The 22721-nt window shown below is 46.5% G+C and overlaps 1 protein-coding gene and 1 long non-coding RNA gene across 4 annotated transcripts in view; one reads left to right on the top strand and one right to left on the bottom strand.

The window, feature by feature from the left end:
* Nucleotides 1–22721, top strand: part of LOC140402304 (uncharacterized) — a 148832-nt gene that overhangs the window by 25320 nt on the left and 100791 nt on the right. The window lies entirely within an intron of this gene.
* Nucleotides 1–22721, bottom strand: part of LOC140402299 (cytochrome P450 2C42-like) — a 124279-nt gene that overhangs the window by 68164 nt on the left and 33394 nt on the right. The window contains exon 2 of one of the 3 annotated variants that reach the window (XM_072489974.1): nucleotides 8062–8224. In XM_072489974.1, coding sequence (XP_072346075.1) covers nucleotides 8062–8224 — 163 coding nt within the window. Of the gene's footprint in view, nucleotides 1–6577; nucleotides 6753–6995; nucleotides 7129–8061; nucleotides 8225–22721 lie in introns of those variants that run through there. The other 2 variants (XM_072489977.1, XM_072489975.1) reach the window with 2 other exon arrangements.

Below are 22721 nucleotides of genomic sequence, written 5' to 3'. Positions count from 1 at the left end.
CAAGGAGGCGGGCTGCCTTCAACTGGGTGAAAAGGGCACTGTACATTAGCAAGGTGCGGTGCGGCATTGTATATCCAGCGAAGCTGAGGGTGACTTACAAGCTCAGGGACTTTTATTTTGGAACGGCGGAAGCAGCGGAGGTGTTTACGAAAGCAGAAGGACTGTGGCAGAACTGACAAACTGAGGAATGGCCATGTGCCGATGTAACCTCATGACTGTATTTTCTTCTTTTTTGTATCACTGCGCGCGGGTGTAGAGATTAAAGGAGCCAAGGTGGTATATATTTGGACGCGGGAAGGGACGGGACTTTCACTCGAAATGAGAGTTCTTTGGGGTGTAGGTGGATAGACGGGGTTTGTGTACTAAAAGGGGATCTTTGGGCTTTCCTGGGGCCAGGAAAGTGGGAAAGGGACCCGGGCGGGGGCCTCCATGCTGGCCAGTGTGTGCCGGCCAGTGAACGGGAGTGAGGTGGGGGGAGGGGCTGCGGCCATCGGAGCCTGGCAGAACAGGGTTCGAGTGGTCTAGCCGGGGTGGAAAGTTGGGGGGGAAGGAACCGAGGGTAGGGGGAGGAGTTTTACAAGAGGCATTGGACGGGAGGAGCTGGAGACCTGGGGTGGGGGGGTGGGAGCTGTGTAAGATTAAGGGTGACTACGGGTAATCCCTGATTTATTTTTGTCATTTGTTTATGTAAACATGCGGGTTGAGGTTTGGGGGGTTGGTGGGTAGATGGGATCGTTGTTATTATGGGGACTGACATATCTTGCTGATTATTGTTTATCGTTGATGGATGTAAATGTGGGAGAAAATGTGAAAATGGAGGAGAATAAAAAAAAATTATTTTTTTTTAAAGAAAGATAAGGATCCGACTGAGTGTGGGTCGTATAGGCCCATATCACTTCTAAACGTGGACGCAAAGATACTGGCAGGTAGGCTGGGGGAGTGCCTCCTGAAGGTGACAGATGAAGATCAAATGTGGTTTGCGAGAGGGAAGCAGCTCTTTTCGAACATTAGGAGGGTATTGAACGTGGTTATGGCACCGGCAGAGGGGAAGGAACCGGAGGTGGTTGGGGCATTGGACGCTGAGAAAGCGTTTGACCGAGTAGAATGGGTGGCAGTTCTGGAGCGATTTGGGATTTGACCAAGTTTTGTGGACTGGGTAAAGCTACTATATAAGGAGCCGAGGGTCAATGTCCACACAAATAACATCAGCTCAGAATACCTTCCTCTCCACCGTGGGACTAGGCAGGGATGTCCTATGCCGCCCCTGCTGTTTGCACTCACGATTGAGTCATTGGTCATGGCGTTAGGAAGTTCAGGGGTATGAAAAGGGATAGTGAGCATATCATGGCTGCTCGTCAGGTGTGGTATACCAGTTTAAGTAGGGAGTGTGATGTGGACAATGGCTCTTTCAAAGGGTCTGAAGTTTTTAGGGGTGGAAGCGGTCACGAACAGAGACTAAAAAATAGGCTTTTAGATTTCGCAAAAACATTGCAGTTAACATTACCTGACAGAATACGAAAAGGAAAGATGTACTAATGGCGCTAGATGAGCGTTTAAAATTGCCTGAGAAACAGTCTGACTCATTGGAAATGGCAAAAATTCAGTTACAAATCAAGCAACTTGAACATGAAAAAGAATTAAAGCAGCTTGAAATGCAATGAGGGAAAGAAAAAGAGAGAGGAAAGAGAAAGGGAGATACAGATCATGGAAAAAGAAAGAGAAAGGGATAAAAGAGAGAAGTTTGAACTTCAGAAAATGACCATGAAACATAACACTTAAAATTGGCGGATGTAAAGGGAAATGTACAGTTGGAGGATAGTGATGAGGATAAAGAGAAAGAGCATCATAGTCGAAGGCTTGGTGGGGATCTATTTAAATATGTCCAAGCATTGCCAAGGTTTGATGGGAAGGAGGTGGAAGCCGTTTTCATTTCATTTGAGAAGGTGGAAGGTGGCTAAACAAAGGAAATGGCCACAGGGCATGTGGGTATTACTGATTCAAACAAAGCTGGTAGGTAGGGCTAGGGAAGTGTTTTCATCACTACTGGAGGAGGTATCTGGGACATATGAGGAGGTGGAAAAATCCATCTTAGGTGCATATGAACTAGTGCCTGAAGCCTACAGACAAAAGGTTTAGAAATTTAAGGAAAGAACCTGGTCAAACATACATGGAGTTTGAAAGGATTAAGCAGAGTAATTTTGATAGGTGGCTAAGGGCTTTGAAAATAGACCAAACGAATGAAGCTCTCAGAGAAATTATGCTTTTGGAGGAGTTTAAAAATCCAATTCCTGATGTAGAATGTGGAAAAGCAGAGGGTTAAAACTCCAAGATGAGCAGCAGAAATGGCAGGTGATAATGAATTGGTTCATAAATCAAAGCTTGGTAACCAACATCAGTTTCAGCCTGTGAGGGATAGAAACTGGGGAAAAGAGAAATACTCAAGTGGTAGAGGTAAAGGTGATCTGATGGGAGATAAGAAGGAGAATGTACCTCATATTAAAAAAGAAATCCATGACGGTGGAAGAGAAATGAAAAGTTTCAAATGTTTTCACTGTAATAAACTAGGCCATGTAAAGTCACGGTGTTGATGGTTGAAGAAATGCACTGGGACGGCTGATGTGGCAAAATAGGATAAGACAGTGGGGTTTGTTGAAGTGGTAAAGGAAAGCCCAAGTGAAGTGAAGGAGGAGCAAACGATTGTACAGATTGATAAAGAGGGGATTGATAAGATGGTGCCAGATCTCTAAAAAATTTACATGTGTGGGTAAAGTTTACTCATGTGTATCGGGAGGAGCAAGTAAAGAAGTCACAATTTTAAGAGATTCGGGAGCTAGTCAATCTTTAATGGTAAGAGATGAGGAGTTATGTAGTTTGGGAAGAATATTGCCAGAAAAGGTGGTACTATGTGGAAATCAGGGTGCGAAGAGCAGTGTTCCATTATATAAGGTAAGGTTGGAAAGTCCAGTGAAGAGCGTTGAAATTGTAGTAGGAGTAATAGATAAACTATCTTGTCCAGGAATACAGTTTATCTTGGGTAATGCTGTAGCTGTATCGCAGGTGGGAGTGATGCATACTGTGGTTGATAAGCCAGTGGAAAATCAGACAACTGAAGTGTTCAAGGACGAATATCCTGGGATTTTTCCGGATTGTGTAGTAACAAGGTCTCAAAGTCACAGGTTAAGACAAGAGGAGAAATCAAAGAGTGAAAATAAAGTTGAAGTTCAATTATCAGAAATGATTTTTGATCAGATGGTTGAAAAAGAACAAGAACAGGTGGAGGATGAGGCGGGTATTTTTAGTTCAAGAAAATTGGCGGAGTTACAACAGAAGGTGGACGGAAAATGGGCAGAAGTTCATCAAGTAGCATTGCCTGTAGGGTATAGAAAGGAGGTGTTGTGAGTAGCACATGAGGTACTAGTGGGAGGTCATTTGGGAGTAAGGAAAACAAACTAAAATCCAAAAACATTTTTGGTGATCTAGACTACATAAAGATGTAGTTAAATTTTGTCGATCATGTCACACATGTCAAGTGATAGGGAAACCTCAAGCAGTGATAAAACCAGAGACCTTAATACACATTCCAGCAATTGAGGAACCTTTTACAAGGGTCTTAATTGGTTGTGTAGGACCGCTTCCTAAAAGAAAAAGTGGGAATCAGTATCTTTTGACTATAATGGATGTGTCTACTAGGTTTCCAGAGGCAATTCCAGTACGTAATATTACAGCTAAAAAGATTGTGGAAGAGTTACTTAAATTCTTTACTAGATATGGACTACCCACAGAAATACATTCGGATCAAGGATCAAATTTTACCTGAAGGTTATTCAAAGAAGTTATGGATAGCTTAGGAATAAAACAAATTAAATCAACTGCGTACCACCCCGAATCGCAGGGAGGGTTAGAAAGGTAGCATCAGACATCAAAGACAATGAAGGGGTTTGGGATAAAGGAATTCCATTCGTACTGTTTGCAATTAGGGATGCACCTAATGAGTCAACCGAATTCAGTCCTTTTGAATTAATGTTTGGTCGAGGTAAGAGGACCACTTAAATTGAGTAAGAAAAAATTGGTGAGTGAGAAATCGTAACCTACATTATTGGATTACGTGTCAAATTTGAGGGAACGATTAAATAGAGCAGGTGAGTTGGCTAGACAACATTAAAATGTTGATCTTTTAATCTGAGGTACACTCTCCTTATTATCTCCTATCAGATCTCCTTTACCACTACCTCTTGAGTATTTCTCTTTTCCCCAGTTTCTATCCCTCACAGGCTGAAACTGATGTTGGTACCCAAGCTTTGATTTATGAATTAATTGATAAACATCTGCCATTTCTGCTGCCAACCTCGCAGTTTTAATCCTCTGCTCTTCCACATGACTTCTCACTACATCAGGAATTGAATTTTTAAACTCCTCCCAAAGTATAATGTCTCTGAGAGCTTCATACATTTGGTCTATTTTCAAAGCCCTTATCCACCTATCAAAATTACTCTGATCCTTTCAAACTCCACGTATGTTTGACCAGGTTTTTTTCCTTAAATTTCTAAACCTTTGTCTGTAGGCTTCAGGCACGAGTTCATATGCCCCTAAGATCGATTTTTATTCACCTCCTCATATGTCCCAGATACCTCCTCTGATAGTGATGCAAACAGTTCACTAGCCCTACATACCAGCTTTGCTTGAATTAGTAATACCCAGATGTCCTGTGGCCATTCCAGTTGTTTAACCACCTTCTCAAATGAAGTGAAAAAGGCTTCTACCTCCTTCTCATCAAACCTTGGCAATGCTTGGACATATTTAAATCGACCCCCACCAAGCCTTTGACTGTGACGCTCTTTCTCTTTATCCTCATCACTTTCCTCCAACTGTACATTTCCCTTTACATTTGCCAATTTTAACTGACTGTCATGTTTCATGGCTATTTTTTGAAGTTCAAACTCTCTCTCTTTTTCCCTTTCCTCGCTCTCTTTTTCCCTTTTCTCTCCCTCTTTTTCTTTTTGCTCTGCGAGGGCTATTCATTATTTGTTGCTTTCTTCTCTCTTCTTTTCTTTTCCCATGATCTGTATCTCCCTTTCTCTTTCTTTTTGTTTTGCTAGGGGCTATTCTTTGTTTCTTTCTTCGCTCTCCTGTCCTTTTTCCCTGATCTGTATCTCCCTTTCTCTCTCTTGTTTTTTCATTTCCTATTTAAGCTGCTTTAATTCATTTTCATGTTCAAGTTGCTTGATTTGTAACTGAATTTTTGCCATTTCTAATGACTCAGACTATTGCTCAGGCAATTTTAAATGCTCAGCTCGCACTGTAAGTACCTCTTTTCATATTCTGTCAGATGTTAATGTTAACTGCAATGTTTTTGCCAAATCTAAAAACCTGTTTGTAGTCTCTGTTCATAAGGTACTGTGTGTGACCGTCTCCACCCCCAAAAACGTCAGAGCCTCTGAAAGAGCCATTGTCCACAACACACTCCCTACTTAAACTGGAATACCACACGATGAAAAGCAACCAGAATATGCTCACCCCTCAGTGACGTTAAGTTCACAAAGCCAACCTAATAGATAGACTTGTATCCCGGATGAGCCCCCAATTTGTTACCAGCCAGGGTTTAGTGAACCCCAAAGTGTATCATGGAGTTCACCTGAACCATAACTGTGAATAAATTTTGGTTATGGGGAGCACAAGGGCCCACTTTACAGGTGTGATGCAACAGAGTACTAAAGTATTTTTAAACAAAAAAACAATGCTAATTCTATGAGTCCAATTAACATTTTTAAACACACCCTGTAGTTGACAGCCCAAAGCGAAAGTAAAACAGGCAGACAGCCCAGCTCCACCTACACTCTGACATCCCTGCAGTTATTTGATAAACACCCATTTCTTAAAGGCATATCCACTACAGCTATTTGATAAACACCCACTTCTTAAAGGTACTCTCAGATGACAATCTGGGGATTGACATTGCATTCATTACTGATTGTTTATTGTTCGGTGTAAATTTGGGAGAAAATGTGAAAAAGGAGGAAAATAAAAATATTTTCTTTTAAAATACCTCCACTCTATCCGGTCAAACGCCTTCACGGCGTCCAGCGCCACTACTACCTCTGCCTCCGCCTATGCATTAACTACATTCAGAACCCTCATAATGTTTGAAAAAAACTGCCTCCCTCTTACAAACCTTGTCTGATCTTCCCTATCACCTACTGGAGGAACTCCTCCAGCATTCCCGCTAACACTTTCGTCAACACCTTTGCATCTACATTCAAGAGTGATATGGGCCTATGCGACCCACACTCTGTCAGATCCTTATCCTTCTTGAGCAACAAGGAGATCAATGCCTGCCTCAAAGTCTGTGGCAACACTCCCTTCCCTATTGCCTCCTCAAACATCCCCACCATCAGCGGCGCAAAGTTATCCCTAAATTTTTTGTAGTACTTCACCGGAAACCCATCCAGCCCTGCTAGCTTCCATACCACCTAGGAATTCCTGCATTCCTCGATCCTCTCCCGGTGGATCGACCTATACAACCTCTCATAGAACTCCTCAAAAACCCTATTAATCTCGTCCGGAGCCACCACCAACTTGCCTGTCCCATCCTGAACTGAACAATTTCCCTTGCCGCTGCCTCCCTCCGACATTGACCAGCCAGCATGCGTCCTGGCTTCTCTCCATACTCGTAGTCCGCTCCCCTCGCCCGCTTCAATTGGCGCACTGCCTTCCTTGTGGACAGCTGGTCAAAACTCGCCTTCAACTCCTTCCTCTTTTCCAACAGTGCTGGATCCACATACTCTGCATACCTCCTGTCCACTTCCAATAGCTCATCTATTAACCTTTGCCGCTCCACCCTCTCCTCCTTATCCACCTTTGCCTTAAACAATATCACCTCCCCCCTCACCACTGTCTTCAAAGCTTCCCACACCACCACCTGCGAGACCTCACCCGGACAATTAAACCGCACATATTCCTCAATCACTTCATTCAAAGTAATTTTGCTGAGAATTTACTTTCTACTGTTGAGAATCACATCTGGATGAGAAGAAGCTGGGATTCCATTGGTTGGACCTCGGATGAGGAACAATATGACCAACAGCAGCCTGCTGTTGTCGGACATGAGCTGGACATTAGAGCGGGGATCAGGAACTACAGCCTGCCTTTCAGAGATCTGCAGCTGGAAGTGGAGGGGGTGCAATTCCCATGAATCATTACCCATGACATGGTGAACAAGAAGAGGCGGAGTTCCGTTGCTATGGCGGTACGTCAGGAGGCTCAGCTTATTATGTCAGGTAGTGGCAAACATTTGAATTTCCTCGGGCAAGTGCAGCTCCCTGGTGGTAATGTTAAAGTAATAACTGTTCTCAATGTTTTTGCTCCAGAAAATCCCAGGGTCTCCCAATTGGCAGCTACTAATGCTTAAAAGTTTCCAGTGTCAGTTTGGTACAGTACTGGAATTCTGGCATCTGAGTTAGACGATGTGGGTTCACGTTCATCTGTATATATAACATAGGCTGACACTTTGTTGCTGTTCCGAGGATCTCTTTTGCATGTGTCGTTTTACTCAGGCCGTTTCTTATCCCGGTAGATGTAAAGATCCATGACAATGATCAGCAAAGTACAGGGTAGCCCTCAGTGTTCCACCCAACTTTTATTCCTCAAAGAACACAAAAAACATATTACCTGTTCCTTTATCAGCTAACAATTCAGAAGGACTTTAATTCATAGGTTACGAAGAGCTTTTGATGCCTTGAGGACAGAAAAAGTGTTTTAGACATGCTAAAGAATTAGGATGATCACTGGAAGAATGAACAAGTTATTTCACTGGGGGTTCGTACAACATGGAACATGTTATTATAAATGACTATTGTGATAGGGGAAAAGGCGGGGACATTGGATTGGATGAGGTAACTTCAGTGGAAGATCCGTAACCCGCATAAAGTCAGTGGACAAATGAATAAAATGAAAATGAGTGAATGAAATGAAATGAAAATGAAATGGGCTCATTCTAAATTTTCAGTTATTAGGGTAGTAAAAGCAGCAATAATAATTCAAGTAGAGAATATGAAGTTTGCTCACCGAGGCCATTTGCTAATTTTCTGAAGACAGGCAAGACATATCTGCCGCTGAAGTCATGCCCTCGCTCGATCAACGCTTCTGCCACCGCCTCGTGGCCACACAGCACCACTGCAGGACAACTGCCCAACCAAATGGTGAATACGGGGCCGTATTGCTCACCCAGCTGAAGAGAAATAATAAATAAATAACAACTATTAATTGTATTTCATCGACTTCTCGCAAAGAATCTCTTTCCATCCTGTTCCCAACAATAAACTTAACTCATCGTCTTCCGTTGCACCTCAGATACAAGGTGTAGTGCTAGAGGCCTGGAGAATTGCTAATGTTACACCCTTGTTCAAAAATGGAGATGAGGTTAAGCCAAGCAACAACAGGCCAGTCAGTTTTAACTCAGTGGAGGGGAAGCGTTTAGAAATTAAAATTTGGGACATAATTAGCATAATTTGGGCAAATGCAGATTAATGAAGAAAAGGCAGAATGAATTTGTTATTGACAAATTGGGCGGGATTCTCCTGTACCCGGCGGGGTAGGGGTGTCCCGGTGGGACAGAGTGGTGTGAACCACCCGGAGTGGTTGGCGCCCAGCCGGTGCGATAGGGGCTTGGCGCCATGCCAACTGGCACCGAAGGGTCGGCGCAAGCGCATGCTGGCATCATCCCCGTGCATGCGCGGGAGGGTTTGTCTCCGCATCGGCCATCACGGAAGACCACAGCGGCCAATGCGGAGAAATTGAGTGCCCCACGGCACAGGCCCGCCCACGGATCGGTGGGCCCCGACCGTGGGCCAGGCCACCGTGAGGGCACCTCCCGGGGCCAGATCTCCCCGTGAGCCCCCAGGAACCCCGGAGCCCGCCCGCACGGCCATACCCCACCGGTAAGGGACCTACTCTAATTTACGCCGGCGGGACCGGCTACAGGCGGGCGGGACTTCGGGCGGCTCCAGCCCGAGTCGCACCGGACCCCGTCATTCTCCGAGGCGGGCGGTGCGACTCACGCCGGGCCGGTTTTTGGGGGGCTGGAGAATTGGGAGGACGGCGGGGGCGGGATTCACGCCGACCCCCGGCGATTCTCCCATCCGGCGGGGGGTCGGAGAATCCCGCCCATTGTGTTGAACTAACATTCCTGTTTCTTGATGAGGTAACAGAATGTGGATGAGGGTAATGTAGTTGATGTGCTGCACATGGACTTCCAAAAAACATCTGATAAAGTGCCATGCAACAAGCTTCAGAGCAAAACTGGAGCTTGAAATTGGCTGAGTGACATGAAAGAGAGAATAGTGATGAACAGTTGTCTATCAGACTGGAGGAAGGTTTAAAGTGGAGATCCCCAGGAGTTGTGTTTGTGCCCCTGCTCTTTCGGATATACATAAATGACCGAGACCTTGGTGCACAGTGCACAACTTCTAATTGTGCAGACAAACGAAACTTGGAATTATTAGGAACTGTGAGAAGGATAATGTAGAAGTTCAAAAATAACAGACAAGTTGGTGCAAAAGGCAAGCAAGTGGCAAAAGAAATTTAATGCAGAGAAGTGTTAAGTGATCCATTTAGCAAGGAAGAATGTAGAGAGATAATATAAAACCAAAGGTACAATTCTAAAGGAGATGGAGCAGATGGACCTGCATATATATGTGTACAAATCATTGAAGATGGCAGGAATGTATACAATCCCTGTAGTGCAGACGGAGACCATTCAGCCCATTGAGTCTGCACTATCCCTCTGAAAGAACACTCTACCCAGGCCCACTCCTCCGCTCAATTCCTGCCACCCCATCTAAACTGCATACATTTGTGAGTGTCGGAGGACACCAGAGGATGCATAAAAAACTCACGCAACACGGGAAGAACAGTACAAACTCCAGACAGAGAGTGACCCAGGCCGGAATCGAACCTTGGTCCATGACGCTGTGAGGGAACAGTGCTAATCACTGTGCCACCCAGGTTGAGAACATGGTTAATAAAGTATGCGGCATCTTGAGCTTTATTAATAATGGCACAGAATGCAAAAACATGGAAGCTATGGTAACCTATGTATACAACATTGGTTCAGCCTGAACTGGAGTATTGCGCGTAGTTCTGGGCACCACATTTTAGGAAGGAGGTGAAAGCAATAGAGAGGTGCAGAGAAGATATATGAGAATGGTTCTAGGGATGAGTAATTTCAGTTATGTGGATAGATTGGAGAAGCTGGGCCTGAGTGTAGAGAGCCAACACATGCACATGGACAGAATGATCTTCCTCAAGTCACAAAGGGGAGAGCAAAAATGCATCTCACCCGGACGGATTATTTTCTAGTGTTTAACTTTCCTGGAAGTGGACTTCCGGTGGCGACCATGGAGGAGTAGGTCGGACATTCGATAGCTCCCGCCTGAATCAGACTTTTGGATCTTTTTTCCTGGATTTTTGTGGACTTTATGAAATAAATCGGTGGAGTTAGCATCAGTAAGGAGGATTTACCCCCCGGTGTATGGATAGCTGGACCAGAAGTGGCCGTGTGAAACGAATCAGTCCCGATAGAGGGAAGCGAGGGGAGCTGGCAGTGCGGCGAAGCATGGCAGACGTCAAGGACCAGGGAGCGGCGGCTCACTGGCCGAAGGAGCAGCAGATGGAGTTTTTCAAGAGTTGCTTTGCCGAGCTAAAAAGAGAAATGCTTGACCAGATGAAAGCATCGATCGACCAAATGGTCGCGACTCAGGCAGCCCAGGGGAAAGCGATCCAGGAGATCGAATTAAAACTCCAACCAAGAGGACGAGATAACTGTGCTGCAGCATAAGGTGGAGGTGCTAGAGGACCGCCACAAGCAGGTGCAGGAGAAGCTGGGAGGAGCTGGAGAACAGAACCAGGAGGCAGAATTTAAGAATCGTTGGCCTTCCTGAAGGTATTGAGGGATCAGATGCGGGAGCGTATGTGGTGAGTATGCTGGAGTCGTTGATGGGAGCGGGGGCTTTCCCTCGACCCCTGGAGCCGGATGGAGCCCACAGAGCCTTCGCAAGGAAACCCAAGGCGAAAGACCCGTCAAGGGCCATGGTGATCCGTTTCCACCGATTTTCAGACACGGAGCGCGTCCTGCGATGGGCCAAGAAGGAACGGAGCAGCAAGTGGGAGAATAATGAGGTGCGCATCATTCAGAACCTGGGTGCGGAGACGTGCAGGGTTCAACCGGGCAAAGGCGACCCTCTTTAAGAAGGGGGGGAAGTTTGGGGTGTTATACCCAGCGAGACTGTGGGTAACGCACGAAGACCGACACTATTATTTCGAGTCGCCAGATGATGATTGGACATTTATTAAAGAGAAGAAATTGGACTCGAGTTAAGAGACACTTAATGCTTTGAAGATGGGAGGAGGTGGCGGTTTGTACTTGTGTTCTGTTTTAAATAAGATTGTGGTTAGTCATGGGCGAGAGAGCGGGTTGGGGGGACGGTTGGAGGGCGCTTTGTTAAGAAGGTGGTTGCTCTGAAGCGAGTACTGCCCTTCAGGGGACTGGGTTCTGTTTTAAGTGAGTGTGTCTGTTTGGCTTTATGGTTATGCTAATGGCTTTTGGAGAGCTGTTATTTACTTACTGGGGAAAGTGTAAATAGGTTATTTTTATGTGGGGAGAGGGGCCCGAACAACAGGGCGATAGGCTGACCGGCACCAGGGGCGGGGGCTATCATGGTCAGCATGGATCAGCTGACTCTCGGGAGCATGGTGGGGGGTGACTTAGTGTTGAGTTGGTGTTTGATTTGGGAGATTAGGTTTTTGGTGTTAGTGGGGAGGGGGTAGGGGGGATGGCTGCTCTGCGGGCAAGAGAGAAATTTTCTTCAGGGAATAAAAGGAGGGTCGGGGACGGCTGCTGCTTGAGGGGGTGCCTGGGGAAGCGGGGGGAGGGGGGCACGGGCTCGGGGCTGGCCAAGAAAGAGTAATGGCTAGTCGGCATGGGGGGCGGGGGGTGGTAGCCCTCCAATCAGGCTGATTACTTGGAACGTGAGAGGTCTGAATGGGCCAGTGAAGAGAGCACGCGTGTTCGCGCATTTAAAGGGACTAGAGGCAGACGTGGCAATGCTCCGGGAGACACATCTGAAGGTCACTGACCAGATGAGATTAAGGAAGGGTTGGGTGGGTCAGGTGTTCCACTTCGAGCTGGACTCGAAGACCAGGGCGGTAGCAATTCTGATCAGCAAGCGAGTGGCATTTGAGGCTGGGAGAATAGTGGCTGATAAAGGGGATAGGTATATCATGGTGAGTGGGATGCTGGAGGGGGTCCGAGTGGTGCTCGTGAATGTCCCCAAACTGGGACGATGTGGATTTTGTGAGGCATGTGTTAGGCAAAATCCCAGACCTGGAGTCACACAACTTGGTCATGGGAGGGGACTTTCATACTGTCATTGAACCTGAATTGGATCGCTCAAAATCCAGGACAGGGAAGAGGCCGGCGACGGCAAGGGAGCTGAAGGGCTTTATGGAACAGATGCGGGGGAGTAGACCCCTGGAGGTTTACAAGGTGTTTCCTTCTTCTCCCACGTCCACAAAGTTTATTCCCGTATTGATTTTTTTGTCCTGGGCAGGGCGTTGATCCCAAAGGTGATGGGGACGGAATACTTGCCGATTACAGTTTCGGATCATTCCCCGCACTGGGTAGATTTGCGGCTTATTCATAGATTATTCATAGAATTTACAGTGCAGAAGGAGGCCATTCGGCCCATCTTATCTGCACCGGCTCTTGGAAAGAGCACCCAAGGTCAACACCTCTACCCTATCCCCATAACCCAGTAACCCCACCCAACCCTAAGGGCAATTTTGGACACTAAGGACAATTTATCATGGCCAATCCACCTAACCTGCACATCTTTGGACTGTGGGAAGAAACCGGAGCACCCGGAGGAAACCCACGCACACACGGGGAGGATGTGCAGACTCCCCACAGACAGTGACCCAAGCCGGAATCGGGCTTGGGGAGGAGAGAGGGCAGCGTCCGCTGTGGAGACTGGACATGGGGTTGTTAGCGGACGAGGTGGTTTGCGGGCGAGTGAATAAGAGTATCCAGAACTATTTGGAAACAAACGACACGGAGAGGTTTCGGCAGCGACGGTCTGGGAAGCCCTGAAGGCAGTTATTAGAGGGGAACTTATATCGATCGGGTCCCATAGAAAAAAGAGGGAAAGGGCGAAGAGGGAGAGATGGTGGAGGAGTTACTCTGGGTGGATAGGAAATATGCGGAGGCCCCATACGCGGGACTCCTGAGGGAGTGGCGCAAACTTCAGGGGGAGTTTGAATTGTTGAACACAGGGAAAGCGGTAGAACAGTTGAGGAAGGCTAGTTGTGTGGTGTATGAATGTGGGGAGAAGGAGAGCAGGATGCTGGCGCACCAGTTTGGGAAGAGAGAGGCAGCCAGGGAGATTGTGGGAGTAAAGAATAAGGAGGGCAACTTGGTCTCTGACCCAGAGGGGGTGAATGAAGTTTTTAAGGAATTATACAGCAAACTATATGAGTCGGAACCCCCAGCGGGTGCGGAAGGGATGAGGCAATTTCTGGACCAGTTGAAGTTACTGAGGGTGGAGGAGGGTCTGGTGGAGGGGCTGAGGGCACCGATCGAGATAGAAGAAATTGTTAAGAGGCTGGAGGGCATGCTGTCCGGCAAAGCTCCGGGGCCGGATGGCTTCCCGGTGGAATTTTTAAAAAGATTTTCAGAGATGCTGAGCCCACTATTAATGAGGACCTTTAATGAGGCGAGAGAGAAGGGAATCCTCCCCCCTACAATGTCACAGGCTTCGATCTCACTCATTCTGCAACGGGAGAAGGACCCTGAACAGGTCAATCCTGTTGCTAAATGTGGATGCCAAGCCATTGACTAAGATCTTGGCCACGAGGATAGAGGATTATGTCCCAGGGGATGATAAGGGAAGACCAGACTGTAGATTAATTTGTCGATTCTGTTAAAGGAAACACAGCTAACAAGATATGTTAATTTTTTTTAATTAATAAAGCAACATTCAGAATAATGACAGTTTTCTTAAGTTGACAGTTCTTGGCAACTTTTTAGCGATACATTGAGGTTTCTTTAGCTGCTTTGATGGCAGCCGTTCTGTTCTGAGAAAGTTCCCTTTTTCCTTTGGAAATTTTCTGTCCCAAGTAAACATCTTCTTTCTGGGCAATTTGTGCTTTGGCAAAGCTAGCTTTGTGACTATTAGCACTGAGGTGGTTCAAGACCACCCGTAAGTGTTTGTCATGATCATCTTTATTGATGGAGGTTATCAGAACATCATCTTCATACTGGATAATGGTGGAAGGCCGAACAGGCAGTTGCCTGAGATGATTCTGTAGAACCATGTGGTAAACAGTTGGGCTATTGTGATACTGTTGCTGATTAACTGTAAAAGCAAACCATGGTTGTAGTTGCTTAGCCAGTGGTACTGACCAGAAGCCGTACTGGGTGTGTCTTGTTGGTACGCGTTACATGGTTGACCACGAGGTGGAAATGTATTGCAGTGAACATTGTCTACTTCATTAACATCTCTCGAATCCATCTGTTGTTTATGATAGCATTTTGCCATCCAGTGTCCTACTCGACCACAAAAAAGACATTGTGGTATTTTCCTACATGATTTTAATGGCGCAAGGGTACATGTTTGCCCTGGCGCTGGTGGTGAAATTGTAGTTTCTGCTGATATTCTGCAACAGGTGCTGCAACAGCCGCCGCTGGAGCAGCAGGTAACATGGGCTGGATTTGAGCAATAGGCTGCATTTGAGCAGCTGCAGTGTTAAAACGTGCCTGATTGTGCAAACCACGATCTATCTGAATGCATCGGTCAACTATGTCTCGGTATGTGCCAGCTGTGGCCCAAGCTGGTAAAACCAAATTCAAGACAGCAGAAACCTCAGGTTTAACACCGGCTATAAAAGCCGTTTTTAATGGACTTAAAGTGCTTGCATCCCATGTGTCATTTTCCTGGTCGAGTGTCATCCCTGAATATTCCATCCAAGTATGTAAAAATCTTTCCTCAAAATCCTGAATATCTTCAATATTTTTTTGAATGCAAGATGTGATCTTAGACCAATTGGTCCTCGGGGGGCGAAATTTTAAAAGCCAATTCTTGACTGCTAGCCAACCAGCTTCTAAATTTTGCAAATCGTCTCCAAGGGCAACTTCTACTTCATTTCTAAGGGTCGAAATTACACGAGTACCTAGCATGATAGTCCGAATTTGTACTCCATCAAATGGGTGGAGACTGTAAATGGCTTGTAATCTGTGAATTCCATCCCATGTGGTCATATCACCTTTTTTAGGGTGTGGAAGATCTTTGGACCGTTCGTCAATTTTTGAAGGATCTGTTGGTTCATGAATCCATTGATGGTCAAATATGTTTCTAGTGATAGTTTCACCGTCTTCTTCTATTTTTTTGCTTCCAACTCTAACCCGTTTGTGTTTTAAAGGGGCTAGTCAAATTAATTTAGTATTTTGCATTGTAGGAACACTATCTTCGTCTGATTCATCTGACAAAGGAACTGATTTATTCTTGACACTTGATCTTGGCTGTGCAATTGCCGATTGTGCCACTAGGTGGGATGCTTGGGCTGCTTTCTGAGTTTGTGCTGTTTGTTCAAATTTCTGCACAGAAAGACTATGTGTCAAAAATTTGCAGTGTTCAGTGACGTTGTTTATATCTCTTTCTAAAACACATCTTTCTTCGATTAACTTGCAATTTTCAAGTTCAATTCGCTCAGTTTTTAATTGCAACTGATGGTATTTTGACTCCACTTCAAAACTTGATTTTGGAATTCTGCTATTTGAAAAGATAACTGCTGGAGTTCAGAGGTTTTCTTTTTGCAATTCTGTTTTAATTTCATCATAATGTTCAAGTTTGGATTAAGCATCTCGCAATTCTGTTTTAATTTCATCATAATGCTCAAGTTTGGATTTTGCATCTTGCAATTCTTCATCAACTGCAATTAGTTGGTCTTTAGTGGACCTATACTCATCATCACTTCGCTCAGCATTTAATTGCAACTGTTGGTATTTTGACTCCACTTCAAAAACTTGATTTTGGAATTTTGACTCCACTTTAATAACCTGAATTTGGAATTCTGCTATTTGAAAAGATAACTGCTGGAGTTCAGAGGTTTTATTTTGCAAATCTGTTTTAATTTCATCATAATGCTCAAGTTTGGATTTTGCATCTCGCAATTCTTCAACAACTGCAATTAGTTGGTCTTTAGTGGACCTATACTCATTATCACTTTTATTTTTAATAATGATCTCTTGCTGACTGCGTATCTGTCCCATAATTACCAGGGAACATTTTACACGTTCTGCACCGTGTAATCGTGTGCATTTCCCGAACAGGCACCGGAATGTGGCGACTAGGGGCTTTTCACAGTAACTTCATTGAAGCCTACTTGTGACAAAAGCCATTTTCATTTCATTTCATTTTCATTTCATTTTCTCCATGCTCTCTTGATATTATCAAAGGACCACTGTCCTCTGGGGATAACATATCTTGTTAGCTATGTTTCTTTTAACAGAATCAACAAATTCATCTACAGAAAATCAAGATACAGCACAAGATTGGTTCAGTTATATATTTAATAAGTTATTGTATTTGATATTTTAAAATAAATGTTTAAAATTAGCCTGGAAATTAAAACTTCAAACAATGTGGAAGCTGTTTTTTTAAAAAACCCAACTCAAATCTATATTCCAAAAGAACAGATCGTTCAAAGACATTTGATAACGGGAATTTGGCAATAATCCAACTTTTACTCCCAGTCCATTTGAGTGCAAAAAAAAAGTTTCGAGATGCGAATGGCACAATTCCAAGCTATACGCCTCTTTTTGGCTCTGCGAGAAAATTAACCCTTTCAACAAGCTTTTGTGTATAATCCAGAAGATGTCAAAGACTTGACATCAATTTTGATAATCATTTTACCATTTATTACGAGATCATATGTTCAACTTTTATTGTATAATAATCATTTTATTTGTATACATGAAGTTATTATTAATTGTTTATTGCTGAATTATGTAATCATGATATCAATTTTCAATCAGTATATCAATGTTAAGATCTGTAAAATGTTAACCGTAGTATTACAAAATCGAATGGCACTTGACTATGTGCTAGCTGAAAAAGGTGGCACCTGCGCCCTGATTGGTGCAGAGTGAACAAAGAACAAAGAACAAAGAAATGTACAGCACAGGAACAGGCCCTTCGGCCCTCCAAGCCCGTGCCGACCATACTGCCCGACTAAACTACAATCTTCTACACTTCCTGGGTCCGTATCCTTCTATTCCCATCCTATTCATATATTTGTCAAGATGCCCCTTAAATGTCCCTATCGTCCCTGCCTCCACTACCTCCTCCGGTAGTGAGTTCCAGGCACCCACTACCCTCTGCGTAAAAAACTTGCCTCGTACATCTACTCTAAACTTTGCCCCTCTCACCTTAAACCTATGCCCCCTAGTAATTGACCCCTCTACCCTGGGGAAAAGCCTCTGACTATCCACTCTGTCTATGCCCCTCATAATTTTGTATACCTCTATCAGGTCGCCCCTCAACCTCCTTCGTTCCAGTGAGAACAAACCGAGTTTATTCAATCGCTCCTCATAGCTTATGCCCTCCATACCAGGCAACATTCTGGTAAATCTCTTCTGCACCCTCTCTAAAGCCTCCACATCCTTCTGGTAGTGTGGCGACCAGAATTGAACACTATACTCCAAGTGTGGCCTAACTAAGGTTCTATACAGCTGCAACATGACTTGCCAATTCTTATACTCAATGCCCCGGCCAATGAAGGCAAGCATGCCGTATGCCTTCTTGACTACCTTCTCCACCTGTGTAGCCCCTTTCAGTGATCTGTGGACCTGTACTCCTAGATCTCTTTGACTTTCAATACTCTTGAGGGTTCTACCATTCACCGTATATTCCCTACCTGCATTAGCCCTTCCAAAATGCATTACCTCACATTTGTCCAGGTTAAACTCCATCTGCCATCTCTCCGCCCAAGTCTCCAGACAATCTAAATCCTGCTGTATCCTCAGACAGTCCTCATCGCTATCCGCAATTCCACCAACCTTTGTGTCGTCTGCAAACTTACTAATCAGACCAGTTACATTTTCCTCCAAATCATTTATATATACTACAAAGAGCAAAGGTCCCAGCACTGATCCCTGTGGAACACCACTGGTCACAGCCCTCCAATTAGAAAAGCATCCCTCCATTGCTACCCTCTGCCTTCTATGGCCTAGCCAGTTCTGTATCCACCTTGCCAGTTCACCCCTGATCCCGTGTGACTTCACCTTTTGTACTAGTCTACCATGAGGGACCTTGTCAAAGGCCTTACTGAAGTCCATATAGACAACATCTACTGCCCTACCTGCATCAATCATCTTAGTGACCTCCTCGAAAAACTCTATCAAGTTAGTGAGACACGACCTCCCCTTCACAAAACCGTGCTGCCTCTCACTAATACGTCCATTTGCTTCCAAATGGGAGTAGATCCTGTCTCGAAGAATTCTCTCCAGTAATTTCCCTACCACTGAAGTAAGGCTCACCGGCCTGTAGTTCCCGGGATTATCCCTGCCACCCTTCTTAAACAGAGGAACAACATTGGCTATTCTCCAGTCCTCCGGGACATCCCCTGAAGACAGCGAGGATCCAAAGATTTCTGTCAGTGTTGCACTTTCATTCCCGATAACTCTAAAGAAGTTAAAGATTTGGCATTACATATCCAAAAAGAAATCAAAAAACTTGATCCACCCCAATTTATCTCTCTCTGGGATAAAATTTGTGGGTGGGACTTCCGAGTGCGGCGATGACCAGCTAAGTCGCACGTTTCGGCAGCTCCCGGTGGAACGGACGTTTGGGCTCTTAATAGGAGCCCCATCGGCAATTTTAACGGCAAATAACACTGTGCGGTAATCCAGAAGGGAATCCCCCCTGGACACGGATGGAAAAAAGAGAGGAAAGTAGCCGGATTGCGGTGGATCCTCTAGAGCAGCGGCCAGGAAGGCAGGCAGAAAGCAGATGGCGTCGGAAGGAGGCAGTTTAATATGGGGCCCTGACCAACAAGAGTTCCTGCGGCATTGCGTAGATGAACTCAAAAAGGAGATGAAGAAGGAGCTGTTGGCCCCGATATTACAAGCGATTGAGGGGCTAAAGGAGGAGCAAAAGACCCAGGAACAGGAGCTTCGGGTCGTGAAGGCAAAGGCTGCTGAGAATGAGGACGACATACAGTGCCTGGTGGTGAAAACGGAGATCCACGAGGCACAACACAAAAGATGTGTGGAAAGGCTGAAGGTGCTGGAGAATAATGCGAGGAGGAAGAACCTATGGATTCTTGGTCTTCCCGAAGGTGCAGAAGGGGCGGACGTCGGGGCATATGTGAGCACGATGCTGCACTCATTAATGGGATCGGAGGCCCCGACGGGTCCGCTGGAGGTGGAGGGAGCCTATCGGGTTATGGCGCGAAGGCCGAGGGCTGGAGAAATCCCTCGAGCAATAGTGGTGAGATTTCTCCGATACAAGGACAGAGAGATGGTCCTCAGATGGGCAAAGAAAACTCGGAGCAGTAGGTGGGAGAACGCAGTGATCCGCGTATATCAAGATTGGAGTGCGGAGGTGGCGAGAAGGAGGGCAAGCTTTAATCGGGCCAAGGTGGTGTTGCATAAAAGCAAGGTCAAATTCGGAATGCTGCAACCGGCAAGACTGTGGGTCACACATCTAGGGAAACACCACTACTTCGAAACGGCAGAGGAGGCGTGGACATTTATTGTCGAGGAGAAGCTGGAGTGAGCGGGTCAGAAAAAGAACGTTTGGGACAAAAGTGGGGGGGGTGAATATGTGGGATGAAGGGGGGAAAAGGGGAAAGAGATGACTTCCCAAGCTGTTAAACCTGCGATCCTGTAACTTCTCTCTCTTCTCCATGTCGTGGGGGAGGGGGGTGAGGGAGGATGAGGAGCTGAGGGCGCCGGCCATTGGGGGCGGGGCCAAAAGGTAAGCGCGGGCTTTGTTCCCGCGCTATGGTAATCATGGCGGGAACAGGGAAGCAGGAAGGAGGGGGCCTCGCACAGTGTGAGCCGAGGTCACGGGGGGAAGCCGAGGTCGGCCAGAGTTTGCTGACTTCTGGGAGCAACATGGGGGGTGCAATTACGCTAGCTTGGGATCTAGCGGGGGGGGGGGGGGGTTAACTGGGTTGCTGCTGCTGGGGAGAAGGGGGAGCTCGTATGGGAGGCGGGGGTCAGGGCGGGGGGGCACCGCCTGGGGGGGGGATACAGCTACGTGGGAACCGGGTGAGGAGCTGGATTGAAAAAGGAAATGGCTAGTCGTCAAGGGCGGGGGGGTGTAAAGAGCCCCCCAACCCGGTTGATCACGTGGAATGTGAGAGGGCTGAACGGGCCGATTAAGAGGGCACGGGTACTCGCACACCTAAAGAAACTTAAGGCAGATGTGGTTATGCTTCAGGAGACGCATCTGAAGCTGATAGACCAGGTTAGACTACGCAAAGGATGGGTGGGGCAGGTGTTTCATTCGGGGCTAGACGCAAAAAACAAGGGGGTGGCCATACTAGTGGGGAAGCGGGTAATGTTTGAGGCAAAGACTATAGTGGCGGATAGTGGGGGCAGATACGTGATGGTGAGTGGCAAACTGCAAGGGGAGGCGGTGGTATTAGTGAACGTGTATGCCCCGAACTGGGATGATGCCAATTTTATGAGGCGTATGTTAGGACGAATCCCGGACCTAGAAGTGGGGAAGTTGGTAATGGGTGGAGACTTTAATACGGTGCTGGACCCAGGGCTGGACAGATCGAGGTCCAGGACCGGAAGGAGGCCGGCTGCAGCTAGGGTGCTTAAGGATTTTATGGAGCAGATGGGAGGAGTAGATCCCTGGAGATTTAGTAGACCTAGGAGTAAGGAGTTTTCGTTTTTCTCCTATGTACACAAAGTATTTTCACGAATAAATGTTTTTGTTTTGGGAAGGATACTGATCCCAAAGGTGACGGGGACGGAGTACACGGCTATAGCCATCTCGGATCATGCTCCACACTGGGTGGACCTGGAGATAGGGGAAGAAAAACAACAGCTTCCACCCTGGAGAATGGACATGGGATTATTGGCAGATGAGGGGGGGTGTTTAAGGGTGAGGGGGTGTATTGAAAGGTACTTGGAACTTAATGATAATGGGGAGGTACAGGTGGGAGTGGTCTGGGAGGCACTGAAGGCAGTGGTTAGAGGGGAGCTGATATCTATTAGGGCTCATAAAGGAAAGCAGGAGGGTAGGGAAAGGGAGTGGTTGTTGAAAGAACTTCTGAGGGTGGACAGACAATACGCGGAGGCACCAGAGGAGGGACTGTACAGGGAAAGGCAAAGGCTACATGTAGAATTTGACTTGTTGACTACGGGTAATGCAGAGGCACAATGGAGGAAGGCACAGGGTGTACAGTACGAATATGGGGAGAAGGCGAGTAGGTTGTTGGCCCACCAACTGAGGAAAAGGGGAGCAGCGAGGGAGATAGGGGGGGGTGAGAGATGAGGAGGGAGAGATGGAGCGGGGAGCGGAGAGAGTAAATGGAGTGTTCAAGGCATTTTACAAAAGACTATATGAAACTCAGCCCCCGGACGGGAAGGAGAGAATGATGTGCTTTCTTGATCAGCTGGAATTTCCTAAGGTGGAGGAGCAGGAGAGAGTGGGGCTGGGAGCACAGATTGAGACGGAGGAAGTAGTGAAAGGGATTGGGAGCATGCAGGCGGGGAAGGCCCCGGGACCAGACGGATTCCCAGTTGAATTCTATAAGAAATATTTGGACTTGCTGGCCCCGCTACTGATGAGAACCTTTAATGAGGCGAGGGAAAGGGGGCAGCTGCCCCCGACTATGTCAGAGGCAACGATATCGCTCCTCCTAAAGAAGGAAAAAGACCCGCTGCAATGCGGGTCATACAGTCCCATTTCCCTCCTGAATGTGGATGCTAAGATTCTGGCCAAGGTAATGGCAATGAGGATAGAGGATTGTGTCCCGGGGGTGGTTCATGAGGACCAAACTGGGTTTGTGAAGGGGAGACAGCTAAATACAAATATACGGAGGCTGCTAGGGGTAATGATGATGCCCCCACCAGAGGGGGAAGCGGAGATAGTGGTGGCGATGGATGCCGAGAAAGCATTTGATAGAGTGGAGTGGGATTATTTGTGGGAGGTGTTGAGGAGATTTGGCTTTGGGGACGGGTATATCAGGTGGGTACAGTTGCTGTATAGGGCCCCGATGGCGAGCGTGGTCACGAATGGACGGGGGTCTGACTATTTTCGGCTCCATAGAGGGACGAGGCAGGGATGTCCTCTGTCCCCTTTATTGTTTGCACTGGCGATTGAACCCCTGGCCATAGCACTGAGGGGTTCCAGGACGTGGAGGGGAGTACTTAGGGGGGGAGAAGAACACCGGGTATCTCTGTATGCGGATGATTTGTTGCTGTATGTGGCGGACCCGACGGAGGGGATGCCAGAGATAATGCGGATACTTTGGGAGTTTGGGGATTTTTCAGGGTATAAACTGAACATGGGGAAAAGTGAGTTATTTGTGGTGCATCCGGGGGAGCAGAGCAGAGAGATAGAGGGTTTACCGTTGAGGAAGGTAACAAGGGACTTCCGGTACCTGGGGATCCAGATAGCCAAGAATTGGGGTACATTACATAGGCTTAA

The sequence above is a fragment of the Scyliorhinus torazame genome, chromosome 25 (genome assembly GCF_047496885.1).
Source record: "Scyliorhinus torazame isolate Kashiwa2021f chromosome 25, sScyTor2.1, whole genome shotgun sequence".
NCBI classification, from domain to species: domain Eukaryota; kingdom Metazoa; phylum Chordata; class Chondrichthyes; order Carcharhiniformes; family Scyliorhinidae; genus Scyliorhinus; species Scyliorhinus torazame.
Note: the sequence above shows the minus strand (reverse complement) of the source record. Positions and strands in the feature narration are given on the sequence as shown.